The following is an 18,203-nucleotide window of genomic DNA, read 5'->3' on the forward strand; positions in this document are numbered from 1 at the left end:
CAAGCACCACAGCTCAAAGGCATCAATTCTCCTTATATCCTCCTTAGTCACTGTCCAACTCTCTAATGCATAATAAGTGATTGCAAAGACCATGGCCTATATCAGACGCACCTTAGTATCCAGAGAGACACCATTGCTCTTCAGTACTTTGGAGAGGTCCCTAACAGCAGACTTTCTCAACAAAAAACAAGCCCTAATATGTTCTGGAGAAAGTGTAACCAAGTTGCTCCTTGGAGGCAAAGATGGTGAAGCTTTGCCTTACTTTGGACATGTTGTCAGGAGGGTCCTGTGGTTGGAGAGACATCATGCTGGGAAAGGTGGAATGCTCGAGAAAGAGAGGAAGACCTTCAGGAAAGTGGACTGAAACAGTCACTCTAATGGGCTCAAGTACATTAGATTTCCTGAGGATGGTGCAAGACAGGGCAAGGGGTAGATCCACTGTTCGCAGGATTGATACGAGTTGTAGTTGACTTGAGAGCACAATAAAAACAAAATTGGGTTCTCATGCATAAATAAGATTTTTTAAGCATGATCTCTAAGAAATTATTTCTTAGCTTTTAAGGAAATGATATTGAATATATGTCTCAAACTTACTGTCTCTGGTTTAGTTTTGAATATTTATTTCTATAAAACACTATAAAAACATGCTCTCTTTCCCTTGGTTGAAAACAGAAGTGGTCTTTAGGAGAATGGCCTACATTTATAAATCAACCTGCAAGGCACACTGGGACAGGCAGTGTTTGCTCCTATCCTTTGATCAAGAGAAGAACTTGAACTTGGACAAACAACCTGGACAAACATTGCCTGTGGCTTTACCAGCCAGCTCCAACACAGTGCCTGCAACACTGGCTCTTTGTGTTTAGTTTGTGCTTAGAGGTGCTGCTGGCTAGGTGCCTTTGTTTCAGAAAAGGTGTCTGCCAGAAGGCTTAGAAAAAGGAACTCTTTGGAATAATGCACTTTCTGGTAAAATGTATTACATCATGCTAATTAAACTTATTTACTAAGAACAAGAATGCACATGTGTCTTTTGGGCAGCTGGTAGAAGAGCTGTAGTCTGCAACGTTTGCTGGAGGTTCCTGAGGAGCAGAAAATATGGAATAGGCTCTGAGAATGGAAGTTGATCTGTACTTTAAAATGGTATTTAAACCTATGTTTACAGTGTTGGCATTTATTCTCCTCTGAAATGTCCTGATTATATTCTAGGGCCCAAAAGGAAAGCAGCCGTATGGAGGAAGCCATTGTTCACCTAACATAGTTGAAATTTCAACCCTATGAAGCAGAGAGCAGTGATGGCTCACAGCAGTGTAATAACAGTGAACATTTAGTCATTTGGGCTCAAGGTTAACCTGTGCCAACATTATTGGTCCAAGGAAGTTTCTAGACTCAGAATTCTTATCCAGTACTGAAATATAAAGGAGCCCTGGTGTCACAGTCCACAGTGAGTCTTATAACCCAAAGGTTGTGCCTCTCTGGCAGTTTGAACCCACCAGCATCTCAGTTTAAATCCTCTAGCAGCACTGTGGGAAAAAGATGGGCAATCTCTTCCTGTGTGATTCATAAAAATTGAATGGCAGTTCATTTATAAGTTGAGAGCAATGTGTTTTTTGAATAAAACACAAATGTTGTATTGCTTACCCCATTATTAATACTTGAGAGTCTACTTTATTTGTCATATAGATTGCTCATGAAATTGGCTAAAACCAAAATTCTGAGAAACTAGATCCTGTTTTCCTTTTAATGTCCAACATTTTCATCTCTTTTGGGGCAAAAAAATTTACTGGTGTTTTAATTGTTGTTAGATGCCATTGAGTTAAGCATGAACAACAGCAACTTTATAAACAACAGACCTGAACTCTTTCCTATCTTGCATCATCTTCATAATCTGACATACTTAAACCCATTGTTTCAGTGACTCTGTCAGGCCATCTTGTTTGGGTCTCCCTCTCCTTTTCTGAACCTATAAATTCTAGGAATGATGTCCCTTTCCAAACAATAGCCTCTCCTAGCAACATGTCCAAAGTATGACAGATAAAGCTTCATCATCTTTTCCTCCAAGGAGCACACCAGCTGTACTTTCCCCAAGACATATATGTTTTCTTCTTTTGAAAGTCCATGGGATATTTATTCAGTACTTTACTCCAACACCATAACTTAAACACAACTCAAAGGCATCAATACTTCTGTCATTTATATTCATTATAAGGCTCTCAGATGCCAGTGATGGAAAAGACCATGGCCTGAATCACCTTAGTCTTCAAACTGACTTAATTGTTCTTAAGTACTTTGGAGAGGTTCTTGACAGCATATTGCACAATGTAACACGTATCCTGATATACTGCTGATACCAAGAATATTAATTGTTAATCCATGCAAGAAGAAATCATAGATAGCTTCAATTCTTTCTCCATCTATTATGATGCTGTCACTTGTTAATAAGAATGATACAATGGAATAAATAGTTATACAAAAGATTAATGTTTTTACCTTCTAATTAAAAGGTTAATGGTTCAAATTCATTAAGAGGCAGCTTGGAGGAAGCCCTGGTGACCTACTTTTGAAAATCAGTTATTTCAAACACTGTTGATCACATTTCCACTGTGGTGCACACCAGTCAACATGAATTGGAGTTGAGTCACGCCTACTCCTCTAAGTGGGGAGTTTGTACTTGATTCATGACATATTGGACATCATAGTTAGTCAGTGATACTTCAGTTCTAGGCATGGATTGACTCAGTGACTGGATAGTGGGGGGAAATGTGTTAGAGTTGATAAGATTGGCTCAAGATAGAGCAGGGTTCAGAGCTGATGTACCTAGGCAAGTGACTCAATGGCACACAACAACAACAAAGTGGTATAGTAGATTAAATATGGGGATTCTATTCCAGAAGTTGCATTGGAAAAGTCTGTTGTCAAGCATCTCTCCAGAGTACTTAAGAGCAATGATTTCAGTCCAGAGACTAAAGTATGTCTGTTCCAAGCCATCATCTTTTCAATTACTTGCTATGTATCAGAGGTCTGAACAATGACTAATGGTAATAGAAGAAGAATCCATACCTTTGAGTTTTGGTGCTGGAGAAAAGTATTGAACATAACATGGACTGCAAAGATAACATCAGGTCTGTTCTGGACAAGGAAAAACTAGGCTGTTCCTTGAGGGTAAAGATCTTTGAAGCTCTGTCTCACATACTTTGAGCACACAGCCAGGAGGTACCTATACTTGGAGAAGGGTATCATGCTTGGAAAGATAGAGGGACAGTGCAGGAGAGGGAAAGCCCATTTGAGATGGATTGACACTGGGGATAGGTGTGTCAGAGAAAGTGAGATTGGCTCAGGAGAGGACAAATTTCAGAGTTATTGTACATATGGTGGCTATGAGTCAAAAATGACTTGACAGCACATTACATTCTCCCAAAGTTGGCAACCTGAGCCCATCATTTGCTCTGCATGAGAATGATAAAGCATTTCCATTCCATTAAGCCTCACAAATCCAATGGATTGCCATGATCAGAATTCACTGGGTGGAAATAAATTTTAATGTTTTTTTACAACTGAATTGTTTATCAGACCTTAGGAGATCATATGTAATTTCCACATTACATCAATTCAAACATATAAGCTGGGTGTATACAATTCAATTTACAACAAGGGTTCTTTTAGAAAACAGTTTTTAGAAAGACAATTTGTAGCAATAACATTATATTTACTTGGACATTTTGATCAAGTAATTCCATTCTTGTGAACTAGTAAGTTCATGTATATGAAAAAAAATAAGCTATTTTGAAGACTCAAAGGAATTATTGCATTATGTCATTATGACATAACACTGAAATTACAATTAAATCATAATAATCTTCAGTAATTTTAAAAAAAATCATGTAGTGAAACCTTTATAATATTATGTCAGATGTGCAAAGCAGGATAAAGCATGACCTCATCTATACAAAATATAATTCTTAGAAGCTAGGGAATATGGCAAATTAAACAATGTATTTTTCCTGAGTTACAGGATTATGGTTTAATTTTATTCTCTCAGTCTACCTCTTTCTATATTTTCTAAGCTTTTTTATTTTTAAGGAGCAGGGCATAGTTATGGTTTATAAATACTTAGGACATGTTGTTGCTATTATGTAATGTTGAATCGCCTGCAACTCATAGTGACACTATCTATGTACAACAGCTCTAAACCTTGCCCTGTCCTGAGCCAGTCTGACTGACTCCAACACACCTAACCCCATTGCCCTATTTACTGTATTAATGCTTCTTATTTGGGGTCTTCCTTTTCTGTGAGCTTGATGTCCCTCTCTAAGCATCGGTTCCTCCTAACCACATGCCCAAAGTATGTGAGACAGAGCTTCAAAATCTAGCATCCAAGGAGAAACTTGGTTTTCACCCTCTCCAAGACAGATTTGTTTCCTTGGAAGTGCATGGTATGTTTAAGACTTTTCTCCAGCACACAACTCAAAGGCATTAATTCTTCTTAGCCATTGTCCAGTTCTCTGATGCATAGCAAGTAATTGCAAAGTCCATGGCCTTGATTAGCCACACCTTATTTTTTAAACTAACATCATTGCTTGTCGGTACCCTGGAGAGGTCCCTGAAGGCAGATTTACTTAATGCAATTTGTCTTAAGATTCCCTGACTGCAGATGCCAAGAGTGTTGATTGTAGAGCTGAGCAAGCTGTAATTTTTAACAATCTTAATCTTTTCTCCATCTATCATGGTGCTACCAATTGTCCCAGTGGTGAGACTATTTGCCTTACTGATGTTGAGCTATAGTCTGTGACCTTCTGCAGCAAGCAGTTTAGGTTCTCCTCAGTTTCAGCAAGCAAAGTGGTGTCATCTACATAATGTAGGTTGTTTATGAATCTTCCTCCAATCCTGATGCCATATTCCTCCTCATAAAACCCTGCTTCCCAAATTGTCTGTTCTGCATATAGATTGAAAAGGTATGAAGACAAGACTCCACCCTTTTCCACTCCCTTCCTGATTCTGAACCATGCAGTGTTTCCCTGCTCTGTTCTAAGGACTACTTCCTGGTCTAAATATATGTTTCATATAAGCACAATCAAATGTTCTGGGATTCCCATTTTCCTCAAGGTTAAACACAATTTGTTGTGTTCCACACAGTCAAATATCTTTGCATAGTCGATGAAACACAGATATTTCTCTGCTACTCTTTACTTTGTGCCAAGATACATCTGGTATTGACAATAATCCTTCTAGTGCCATGGCCTCTTCTAAAGCCAGCTTGTACTTCTGATCATTCTCTGTCAATGTACTGTTCCAGTCATTTTTGGATAATCTTCAGCAGAATTTTGCTTGTGTGTGATATTAGTGATATTGTACAATAATTTCCACATTTTGTCAGGTCACATATTTATAGAATGGGAATAAATATGGATCTCTCCCAGTCAGCTGCCCAGGAGCTGTCCTCCAGATTTGTTGGCACAATCTAGTGACCATGTACAGGGCAGCATCTGTTTGTTGAAATATGTCAATTGGTATTCCATGAACTCCTGGTGCATTATTTTTGGCCAAATACTTCAGAGCAGTCTTCACTTCCTTCCTCCTTCATCACTACTGTCTTTTGATCATATGTTGTTTCTTAAAATTCTTCTGTGTCAGCGAATTATTTTTGGTATAGTGAGTCTGTATACTCCTTCCATCTTGAATGCTTTCTGGATCATTCAATATTCTGCCCATGGCATCCTTAAGTATTGCAACTCAAGGCTTGAATTTGTTCTTCAGTTCCTTCAACTTAAGAAATGCCAAAGCATGTTTGGCCCTTTAGATTTTTTTGGACTCCAGTAATATTTTTTTTTTTGTCTAATAATAATTTGCTTTGCCTTCTCTTGCTGCCCTTTGAAATCATCTACTCAACTCCTTAATGTCTTGATTTCTTCCCTTTGCTCTGGCTTCTCAGCACTCTAGTGCAATATTCAGAGTCTCTTTTGACATCCATTTTGGCTTTCTTCTGTAATAACCTTTTGCATTCTTCATGGATATTATTCTTGATATCCTCCCACAGTTCATCTGGTCTTCATTCATTAGTGTTCAAAGCCTCAAACCTGTTTCTGAGATGGTTTTTAAATTCAGATAGGACCGACTCAAAATCAAATTTTTATTTCTGTGGATTCAATTTAGCTTTAATTTGAACTTACATATGAGTAGTTGATGAGCTGTTCTGCAATCAACATCTGACCTAATTTTCACAGCTGATATTCAACTTCTTCAATGATCCGATATAATCAGTCTGATTCCTGTGTATACCATCAGGTGATATCCATGTGTATAGCCTGTGTAGCCTGCATTTAATGTTTCTTATAAAAGATATTTGCTATGAATAAATCATTGATTGAGCCTCAATTGCCATATCTGCTATTCTACTCTAAGTCTTCTCTATTTCACATAGTGTTTTCAAATGGCTGTTATATTTCAGAAGTGGGTGGCCAATCTGTTGTAATTTGGATGCTTAGCTTTGGAACAACATCTGACAGACAAGCATTTTAGTGAAAGGAGCAAATGAAAGACACTTAGCCTTACAGAGATAACCATGCACAAAGAGCCCTCCCCTGCATGTGTGTCTTCTCCCTTCCCTTTCTCTGCTATATCAGCACCACTTGCACACTTGCCTACCCTGTCCAGCACCTCCCGCCATCCCCAGCAATGCACTGATATTATGGTGGATTCCAACCTGTGCCTTTGAGATTGCAGGGCAACTTCGTGTTATTAGGCCACCAGTGCTCTCTAATTCCATAATTAAAAAAACAGTATTCAAATGGAATATAAAGATGTAAAATAAAATTAATGAGGGATTACAAAAAGGGATTAAATTCTTTAGTAGAGTTAATCCCTTAATGATGACTGCAGGGATGGGCTTGAATGTGTCAGAAATTATGAGGAAGGCACAGGATAGGACCAGTTTCATATCTGTTGTTCCCAGGACCACTGACTGAGTCCTACTCCAGCGCAGGGCACCTAACAACAACAGATTAACTTCTCTTTATTAGAAATAAAGAAAATCCCTTAATACTTTTATTTAATCTTGTGTCTTTCGAAGCTATTTTAATACCATATTGTTGAGTTTGTGTGTACCGTAGAGTCAAAGCCGACCCATACCTGACCTCTGGTGGGTTTTCAGAGGCAGTTAACTGCATAGGAGGAAATTACCCATTCTTCTCCCTCAAAACAGCAGGTGGCCTTGAACTGCATGCCTTCAGGATCACAGTGAGGTTTTTTTTGCCATTAGGCCACCAGAGCTCCCTAATGCTATATTAATGATTACAATTTTTTTTTCCAGATCTTTTGTTAGTGCTGTCAAGTTGAGTATGACTAGTAATGATCCTATGAACAACAGACCTGAACCCTATCCTCACAATCTCTGGCACACTAGAGCCCATTGCTACATTTACTGTGGTCTATCCACCTTGTTTAAAGTCTTCCTCTCTTTCACCACCTCTCCACCTTTCCAAGCATGATGTTCTTCTCCAAGGAAAAACCTCTCCTAGTAACATGCCCAAATTATGCAAATTGAAGTGTCATCATCTCTGATGAATTCCAGTGTTACAGATTCAACTGCTAAAGTTGACACCTCAGCCGGGCTGATCTAACATGTTTAAGACCCCTTTACATTATCTACTCCAAGCCTGCATCTCTTGAAACTTTTATGATATCAGGAAATATTAACTCTATTCTCTCAGTTTTATAGTCTAATATACAATAAATATTAGACCAGAATATATTGTATCTCCCACCCCATAAATTATTCAGGAAATTATTTTGTCTATATATTAAAAATAAACTAATAATTGGACCCTGTCTTTCCAATTCTTGGTTAAGGATACCATCCTCTCTACTCTAGACTTTTAAGGTCTTCAATGGTTTATCTTCTTTTTCCTTCTAAATACAGCAGCTAGAGTGTTCTTAGGAAACTGTTGTCAGATCTTATCACTCATGTGTTCAAGATCTTTCAGGGAATGTTCATCTTAATTAGTAGAAAAGCCACAAATCTTTTCATTGCCTATAAGATCATATATGTTCTTGTCTCTGATCTCATCTTCTACTGTCTTTCTCACTTACCTGCTACCTCATAAACTTTTAGAGAATGTTGTTGTTGTCGCTGCTGCTGTTATGTGCCATCAAGTTGCCCACAACTCATAGCATTCCTATGTCCAATAACTGTGAACCCTACCATATCCTGGGCCAGTCTGAGTCTGACACACCTCAGGAAGATATCTGAATGCCAGCACTCTCACCTCCTTCCCAGCATTTATATCTATGCTACCTCTTCATGTCAAATCATCCATCTTCCTTCTTCCAACACTTATTACTACCCTTTCTTACTTTATTCTTTGTACCCTTCTTTACCTAGTAGCACGTATTTTTACTCATTCACCTTATCAAATAATGTCTTTTAGAATTTAAAAGCAGAGACTTTGTTTCATTCATTGATTAATGCACAGGGTTCAGAAAAGTACCTGTCCAAAATGAGCAGTCAATAAGGATATGAAGAATAAGTGAATGGATGAATTCTATTTCTCACTTCATGTTTTCTCCTTGCCTTTTATGCCTCATGCTTATCCTCCAGCTGTTCCTTCAGGTCCAATTTTTTAATTTATGTTCTCTAAATTCTTGTTTTTCCAGCCTGCTGCACTTAAATTCATTACCCTGCCCATTGATTTGGCTTTGTTCCTTTTCCTACCCCTTATAAAACTTGGATTTCTTCCAGTGTCGCTTGGTCTTTCTCCTCAGCCTCTGTTCTAGATTCTGTGAGTTCAGTTCTTATTTGAGTTCTATACGTTTCAAATTACTGTTCTTTTATTCTCAAAGATAATATACCATTTGCTGTGTATAAGAAACAACCATGGAAGTTGGTCATATATTGTATAACCTAATATCAAGAGGAAGTTAGTAAAAAGAAAGCCCAAGTGAGATGAGACCAGGACAAATGGATTTTTGTTTTATCCCAGGGCCAATTCTCTCTCTGGATGTTCCACTTATGAAGAGGCTTAGGTACTTCATTTAATGCTGCTCTTGAGAATTTTCCCAACTATTAAAGAAATTTAAATTTTAATAAGACCAAACCACCACTTATGGAATATGTGTCTATTGTTTAGCAATTTTAGAAACAAACTCACTCAACTTCTTATTTAATCTCTCAATAGAAAACTTATATTTGTTGATAACTTTGAATTATATATTCCACGGATGGCTGGTAAGAGAACATTTAATAACAATATAGGATTACCTGGTAATGAAGTTCTTCTCATTGATGAAGATCCAAGAATGGGTCTGTGGAACCATCATAGCCATTTTTCTCTCCTTTTTGAGATTGTCCAAGTATGCCCTAAAACATTAGCAGAATATTAGTGTATGCACTTAGACATCCATTCTGACTTATTTGGTAATTTTATAGAGTCTTATATAAGCATCTTTTGGAGACCTATTAAGTGATATATCTTGTATAGGCACAAGAGAAGGAAAGTCAAGAATATTTCTTTACTATATTGTGACAAAGGTGCCTAATCCAGGGCATGATTTTCTCAATTACTTGTTATGCTTCAGAGAGTTCATTAAAGATGGCAAAATAAGAATAAATTCCTTTGAGTTGTGGTGTTGGAGAAGAGTCTTAAACATACCATGGACTGTCAAGAAAACAAATTGGTCTGCCTTGGAGAGGGTGAAACCAAGTCTCTCTTTGGAGGCTAGGATTTTGAAGCTCCATCTCACATACTTAGGGCATGTGGGCAGGAGAGACTGGTCCTTAGAGAAGGACATCATTTTCAGAAAGGTGGATGGACAGTGCAGGAGAGGGAGACCCCGGATGAGATGGATTGATATAGTAACTGGGGCAATTGGAATTGGTGTGTCAGAATTAGTGAGACTGGCTCAGGACAGGGAAAGGTTCAGAGCTGCTATCCATAGCATTGCAGGTGACTCAATGGCACATAACAACGATAACATACTATGACAGGTTTGAAAGCAGGAGTGGCATCCAGTTCCTAAATAAAATGCCTCTGGAAACTCTATGAACTTTGATAAATGTCGATAGTTGTTGAGGGGCTTCAGGCTTTTGCTCATAGGGTCGCTATGAGTTGTGCTTGACTCAAAAGGCAATCAGCAATAACAACGTATGTGTGACAAGGATACTTTCTATGTTAGTTATCTTGCACATGTTATCTCATTTACTCTTTAGATCATCGAAGTGTGGAATGGCTGTTTTTACGTGTATTTAAAAGGATTTAGTAAGCAGTAGTTGTTCTTAGGTGTTGTTGGGCCAATTCCAACTCAGATTCTGGTCAACTGAACAAATCTCATTTTCTTCAAGATTACTCTTTTTTCAGATCATATTTTCCTTTTTCGTTTTTGTATAGTTTAGAAAGTTATACAGATTAAAACTTTCGGATTATCCATAGAAGCATCTCGGTCCATGGAGTTTAATGTATGTAAGTAAGATGGCCTCCAAAATCTTCAAGACCAAGAAATAAGTTCACAGCTTGGAATTTTAATCACAACTCACTTTGAGTTTACAAATGATATCCTTTAAAGTTCATTTTTATCATGATTCATGAGATAATTCATTCAAAGAATGGATGAAATTTGTCATTTTTTCCCCTGGCTCCACCCCTTCCATCACTCTATGGTCACTAAAAGGAGCCCTTTTGGAGCAGTGGTTACAGTCTTGAAGGGTAATGAAAGATCAGTGATTTTGACCCACTGGTTGTTCTAGCTCTGTGAAGACAAAGCTAAGAAAGACAAAGACAGAGGCATGAAAATTTCCTTCCATAAGGAAGTCCTATGGGAGTCCTCTGAAGCTGTTCTGCTCTGGAATAGATAGAGGCATAGAGATGCCATGAGTCAGAATCAACGCAATGGTAGTACATCGCAGTTGAAATCAGTTGGCAGGAGTAGGCATATGGAAGTTATAAGTAATGTTTGGGTATTTTTCCTCATTTAAAAAAAAATTATCAATATATACTAATAAATATTCATTTTATCTTCTTCTTATTAGGTGTGATCAAGTTGACTATAATTCATAGCAACTCTATGAACAACAGGTCTGAACCCTGTCCTGTCCTGTGCCATCCTCACAATATCTGACACACTTAAGCCTGTAGCTGTAGTCACCGAGTCAATCCAGCTGGTTGAAGTCTTCCTTTCTTTTGCCATCCCCCCACGTTTCCAAGCATGATGTCCTTTTCCAAGGAATGGCCTTTTCGAGAAAAATATCCAAAGTATGGAAGATGTTTTATCATCTTTGCTGCAATCTGGCTGAGCCTCTCCAAGATGTAGCTGTCTATTCTTTTGTCAATCCATGGTATAGTCAGTAATCTTCTCCAAACCCACAGTTCAAGGGTACCAATTATTCTTCTTTCATCATTATGCACTGTCCAACTCTCAGCAGCGTAGCAAGGGACTGACAATGGCCAGACACAGGCACATCTAAGTCCTCAAATTGACTTCATTATTCCTCAATAATTTGGAGGTTTTGGTCAGGGAGCATTGAGCTCAGAGGTCATTTTATCTTACTTGATATCAAGTTCCTATCTAAAATGGAAAATTATAATCTTCATCTACTTTAGGGAAAATATCAAAAGAAGGACATAAAATTTAGTATTTTAAATTCTGAAATGCACATACAGAACATTCAACAGTTTCTACATGTGTAATTCAGTGGTATTGATCCTGTTCTTCATGTTGTACAACCATTATCTCTATGCCTTTAAAAATCTTGCACTGCAATTAACAAAAACTTTGGACATATTGCTAGGAGAGGCTATTCCTTGTAGAGAAACATGATGCTTAGGCAAGTAGAGGGTCAGTGAAGGAGAGAAGACTCTCGACCAAGTGGATTGACATGGTGACTGCTGCAATGGGCTCTTACGTGTCAGGAAGTGTAAGGATGGCACAGGATAGGACAAGGTTCAGTACTGTTGTTCAGTGGGTCACTGTGGGTAGTACTTGACTTGATAACACCTAACAACAACAGCAGCAACTATTAACATAGGCTCAATGTCCCCTGAGCAAAACTCTTTTTCTATTTCCTTCCACGTCTGATAACTATTACTTATATTTATCTTTTTTATTTTGTTTATTTAATATAAGTGAGACAATCAATATAGTATTTTCCCTTCTGTGATTGACCTGTTAATGCACCCTAACATTTTAAAGGTTCATAAAAGTTATAGGAAGCACCAGGCATTTATTTCTACTTGCAAGGGAGAAATTTTCTACGGTATGCATGTATCCTATTTTGTTTCACTCACACGTTAATGGTGATTTCTGCTGTTTCCATATTTTGGCTATCATGAAAATTGCTGCAATGAGTATCAGTGTACAGAAATTTTAACACTCTCTTTAGAGTGATGAGAAAGAGGACATATAAGGAGACATACACTAGATGGTCCAGAAAATCATAACTTGTTAATATACTTGATAATCTCCTTGAGAGATTGACAATAGTGGGATAGAGAAATGGAGATAGAGGGAAAGATGGATAAAGGTAGAAAGGGAATGGAAACAATATTGCTAATAAAGTACAATTCAGACCATAGTGCTGGCTATAATATATGCTAGTAATTTACAACCTTGTGATTGAAATCTGGATCAAAGTTGTGAGATTGACTAAGTTGAATGGTACATCTGGATCTATTGTAAGAGGTCTTATTTCTGAATCTTTAATATTTGATTTAGAATACTCTCTAAGGATGTTTTTTTTTTTCTTTTTCAATTCTATCCACAGTTCTGAGGCCACCAAATTCAGTGATGGAAAAGTTATTCTCCTGTTCAGTACCTCTACGAAAGCACAAATGTGCTTGGAGATCTGTGGCTGCTATTTCCTGGTGCAGGGGCAATCTTTTATTGAGAAGGATAAAAAGAAGAAAGAGAAACCACATGAGAAATTCTGTCTGGCTGGAATACTGTCTCTGAGGTTTATATATATTGGTTTTATATTTTACAGTAAAATTTCCAGAAATTTATGGGGAAAAAAAATCCCACATGTGTTGATGCTATTATATTTTATAATACAAATTCCAGAGACTTGAAAAAATTGAGTCAGTTTTAAACTCTTGCTTACTTAGCAGGTTGGTGTTACTTTCTTTAAAAAGACTTTAGACTCCCAAAGGTTTCCATGATCAAAATTTTTTAAAAATGCATTTTGCAATCATTGAAATTTTATTTGGGAATGCTTTATGCTTAGAATAGAGAAAAAAAATATCCTAGGGCAGTGTTTAGATGTAGGCAGAAAAGACAAAAAGGTATTCTGTAAGCTGAAAAACTATAGAAACAGTGGCTCAGGGCAAAGAGTGGCCAGTTTGCCCTGGTTTTGTATTACTTCTAGAATGACATATCTTTTAATGATTTTGTGCATAGAAACCTAGTTCTTCTGTTGCAGCAACTCAACCCAAACTAGATGAATGCTGACCTAGTTAGGCAAATACAAACTCAAGTTTCCAGGCAGGAAAATCAAGTTGTGACTTGAAGAACCAAAGGACTGTGAGGTCACATCCTCCAAGTCTCCTTCAGGCTCTGGAAACTGTGATCATAAATTAATAACTTCCTCCTTTATATTTTCATATAAATGGCATTTAGGTGTGGCCAGTGATTTTAAATATAAAATTTTCTAGTCATTCCACTTCACAGAAATTGAATGTTAATTACAATAGTTTCAAAAGTAGGTTTTAAAAAAAAAAATAGGAAATAGAGCACAAATAAAAACAGATGAGCTGGAAAGAAAAGTTCAGATTCCCGTTAAGTGACAGGGACATTTCCTCCTCTTCCTTTCAAATGGGTTGTGATTTTAATTACTATTGGGTTTTGTTTTGCTTTACGATTGTGGTGAGAAACTTGTGTGCCCTCAAGCCAACTAACTGCAGCTCATGGAGACCCTATTAAAAACAGATTCTGTCTTATCCTGCGCCATCCTCACCATCTCCTACATACATGAGACTGTTGTTGTATTTACCACATCAATCCACCTTGTTAGAGACTTGCTTCTATGCTGGCCCTTCACTTATACTAGCATAATGTTGGGTTTGTTTGTTTGTTTGTTTTTTCTAAGGACTGGAAACCTACTAACAACATGCCCTCCCAAACTATATGAGATGAAATTCTACCATCCTTCCCTCCAAGGAATACCTTTATTTCACTTTCTCCAAGGCAGACCTGTTTGTTCTTTTGGCAGTTCATGGGATTTTTTAGTACTCTTCTCTAGTATCACAACTCAAAGGCATCAATACTTCTGTCATCCTTAACCATTGTCCAATTTTAAGAAGCATAGCAAGTAATTGAGAAGACTATGGCTTGGATCAGGCACATCTTAGTCATTAAACATTTCTTATTATTACTCTGGAGAGGTCTCTGACAGCAGATTTTCCAAACTCAACTTGTGATTTTTAAACTGCTGGTTCCAAGAGTTTTGGATTCAAGTAAGATGCAATTTTTGACAACTTCAAGCTTTTCTCCATCTATCATGATTTTGCTTATTGACAGAGTGGTGAGAATTTTTGTTTTTGTGATGCTGAGATTTAATCTCTATTGAAGGTTTTGTTCTTCTGCAGGAAGTGCTTCAAGTTCTCAATTTCAGCAAGCAGGGTTGTATCATCTGTGTAGCACAGTTGTTGAGTCTTCTGATCCTGAGGATACATTCTTCTCCACATGGTACAGCTTTTGAATTATTTGTTGAGCATACATATTAGATAGATATGAAGCATATCTTTCTTCATTTTAAACCATGCAGAGCCCTTGGTCTAGGTAAGATTTTGCACGAGCACAACTAATAGTTCTGGTGTTCCCATTCTTATCGATGTTAGTCATAATATATTGTGATCCCTCAGTCAAATGCCTGGGCATAGTCAATAAAACACAGACATTTTTCAGGAACTCTCTGTTTTCTACCAAGATTCATCTGACCTGAACAGTGACAACTTTGGTGTCATATTATATTCTAAATCCAGCTTGAATTTCTGGCAGTTTTCTGTCAATAATTGTTCCCTTTTTGAATATTAATGATATTATTTGATAATTTCTGCTTTCTGTTGGATCACTTATTTTGGGAATGGAATAAATATGGACCTCTTCCAGTCAGTTGAAGGGATAGCTGTCTTCCAGATTTCTTGGCGTAGTAGGGCAAGCATGTTCAGGGTTGCATATGTTGGTTTAAAAAGGCAATATGTAGACACAGAAGAAAGAAAGATCAAAAGGGATGCCAGAAGAGACTGAAAATTACACTTTAAATGTTAGGAAGCCAAAACAAAGGAAGGAAAAGTAAACTAAAAGAGTTGAGCAAAAGCTTTTTAAAAGCAGTTTAAGGAGACAAAACATATTATAATGAAATATGCAATGTTCTGGAGCCAGAAAATTAAAAGCGAAGAACTTGCTCAATATTTCTCAAGCTGAAGGAAATGAAGAACAGATTGAAAACTTGAGCTACAATACTGAAGGATGGTATGGGCAAAATCTTGAATGATCCAAGAAAAAAAAATGGAAGGTGTACACAGAGTCACTGTACCAAAAGAATTGGCTGACACAGAACCATTTCAGGAAATAGTATATGATCAAGAACCAATGGTAATGAAGAAGTTAAAGCTACATAGAAAACATTGGTAAAAATGAGGTCCCAGGAATTGATAGAAAGACTAGGTTCCCTTTATCTAGAATTACCAGCTTTCTCCTTTCACCTCCCCACATTTCCATCCAAAACCCCCAAGACACCTTGATGTGTCTTTTTCCTTTTTCCTTATGTTACTCTTAAATTTGGAAATAAATATTCTCTTTAAATATTACAAACACACCCTGCCACACCATACGTATAATAATTGTTTCTAAGTTGATTGTTTAACTAAAATGTCTTTTAAAGTATTTCCATTCTGATCACAGCATTCTCTTGTTCACAGAGCTTCTATGGGATCTCATCCTTATCAAATACCACACAAGCTCTCTTACCTGGTATGTATACATTTTGCATTTTACACTGTCTTACCGTTCCAAATTCAAAATAGAAACTTCTCCTCATGCTAGGTCCTCTGGTACTAGAATTCTGTGCCAATGGGTATCTTTTTACCCTCTCAACAGAGAGCTTTTATCACTACAGGTTTGGATCTCTGCTTCCTGCCAGTCCTGCTAAGGTAGAACCAATATATCCTGAATTCAAAAGATTTTCTTTTCTCTGCTATTGCCCGAATCAAGTCATCATGACCTTTTGCTTCATTTATATCAGAACCTGGTTTCCCTGTATCAACATTATATGCATTTAAAAATAAATATATTTCCATATATATACAGGCTAATAATTTAAAGATTTATTAAAATTCTCATCCATAACTAAAACCTGTCAATGAATCTTGGCAGAAATCAAAGAGTACCAGAGAAATGTCTATGTTTCAATGACTATGCAAGGCAATAGACTGTGTGGATCACAACAAATTGTAGCTAACCTTGAAGATAATGGGAATATCTGAACATTTGATTGTGCTTATGTGAAACCTATACTTGGACCAGGAACTTGTTTTCACAAAAGATCAAGGAAATACTGCATGATTCAAAATTGGGAAAGGAGTTTGTCAAGGATGCATCCTGTCTCCATATATTTTCAATAGGTATGTAGAACAGATTATTCGGGAAGCTGGGCGTTATGAGGCGGAATGTGGCATCAGGATTGGAGGAAGACTTATCAACAGCCTACGTTATGGAGATGACACAACCTTGCTTGCTGAAACTGAGGACTGCCTGATGCCTTCGCTGCAGAAAGTCAAGGACTGTCGTCTTCAATATGGACTGAAGCTCAACATTAGGAAGACAAAGATCCTCACCATTGGGTCAATTGTCAGAACCATGATGTATGGAGAAGAGATTGAGGTTATTAACAATTATAGCTTGCTTGGCTCTACAACCAACACTTATAGCACCAGCAGTCAGGAAATCAAAAGACAAACTGCACTGGGAAAAATCTGCTATCAGGGACCTGTCCAGAGTATTGAGAAACAATGACGTCAGTTTAGAGACTAAGATATGCCTGATCCAGTCCATGGTCTTAACAATTACTTGCTATGCATCAGAGAGCTGGAAAATGACTAAGGATGACAGAGAAAAATTTATGCCTTGGAGTTGTGGTTCTGGAAAAGAGTCTTGAACTCAAGGACTACCAAGAAAAAAAATAGGTCTTTCTTGGAGATGATGAAACCAAGTTTCTTCTTGGAGGCTAGAATTTTGAAGCTCCATCTCACATATTTTGCACATATGGACAAAAAGAATTGATCGTTGGAGAATTACATCATGCTTGGAAGGGTGGAGGTATAGCACAGGAGAGGAAGAACCTGGATGAGATGGATTGATACAGTAACTGGGGCAATGGGAGTAGATGTGTTGGAATTACTGAGACTGGCTCAGGACAGAGCAGGTTTCAGAGCTTCTGTACATAGGGTTGCTAGGAGTCACAGGCAACTCTATGGCACATAAAAACAACATCAGAGGACTTAAAAAATGACCTGGAATAAAATATAACTATCTTACAATGACCTATTGGGAGCTCTGGTGATTTAATGGTGAAAAATTATGTTTTTAATGCAAAGGTACACAGTTCAAATCCACCAGCTGCTCTGAGGGAGAAAGTTAGACAATCTCCTTGCCTGAGATTCACTGCCTCTTAAAAACTACTAGAGGGTCAATTATGTCTTGGTTCTGCCTTAACAGTACACAACAATAGCAACACGATGGTCTATAAGGTTCTGATTACTTGGCTTGTATTCAACTATTTTCTCAGCGTGTATATTAAATATAATTAAAGGATACAGTCTTATATACTTTAATTGATTTTTTAAAAAATCACACAATAGTCTTGTTTGAAAGATTGCTTCTTGTTCTATGTACAAGTTCTCTATGAGTACTAGTAAGTGTTCTGGAATTACAGTTCTTCACAGTATCCACAATTATCCACAATTTTGTATGATTCACACAGTCAAATGCATTAGCATAGTCCATAAAACAAAGAAAGCATCATTTTACTGTTCTTTGTTTGATGTTACTATCCATCAGACGTCAGCAATGATATCCTTTGCTCCACATTTTCTTCTGAACCTGGCTTGGGTTTCTGATATTCCAGGTTGATGTATTTTGCAACCATTTTTTAAATTAATTTAGTTTGTTTATTTTTCATTTCAATGAACATCTACAGAGATTTTGGAATTCCATTCATTCATTGTTGC

General features: G+C 37.3%; 1 protein-coding gene across 1 annotated transcript in view; it reads right to left on the reverse strand.

The window, feature by feature from the left end:
- Positions 1-18,203, reverse strand: part of RASSF6 (Ras association (RalGDS/AF-6) domain family member 6) — a 93,184-nt gene that overhangs the window by 59,623 nt on the left and 15,358 nt on the right. The window contains exon 2 of the mRNA XM_006898464.1: positions 9,248-9,346. Coding sequence (XP_006898526.1) covers positions 9,248-9,346 — 99 coding nt within the window. The remainder of the gene's footprint in view (positions 1-9,247; positions 9,347-18,203) is intronic.

Source organism: Elephantulus edwardii, unplaced genomic scaffold (assembly GCF_000299155.1).
Source record: "Elephantulus edwardii isolate Elephantulus edwardi_28Jun2011 unplaced genomic scaffold, EleEdw1.0 scaffold00230, whole genome shotgun sequence".
NCBI classification, from domain to species: domain Eukaryota; kingdom Metazoa; phylum Chordata; class Mammalia; order Macroscelidea; family Macroscelididae; genus Elephantulus; species Elephantulus edwardii.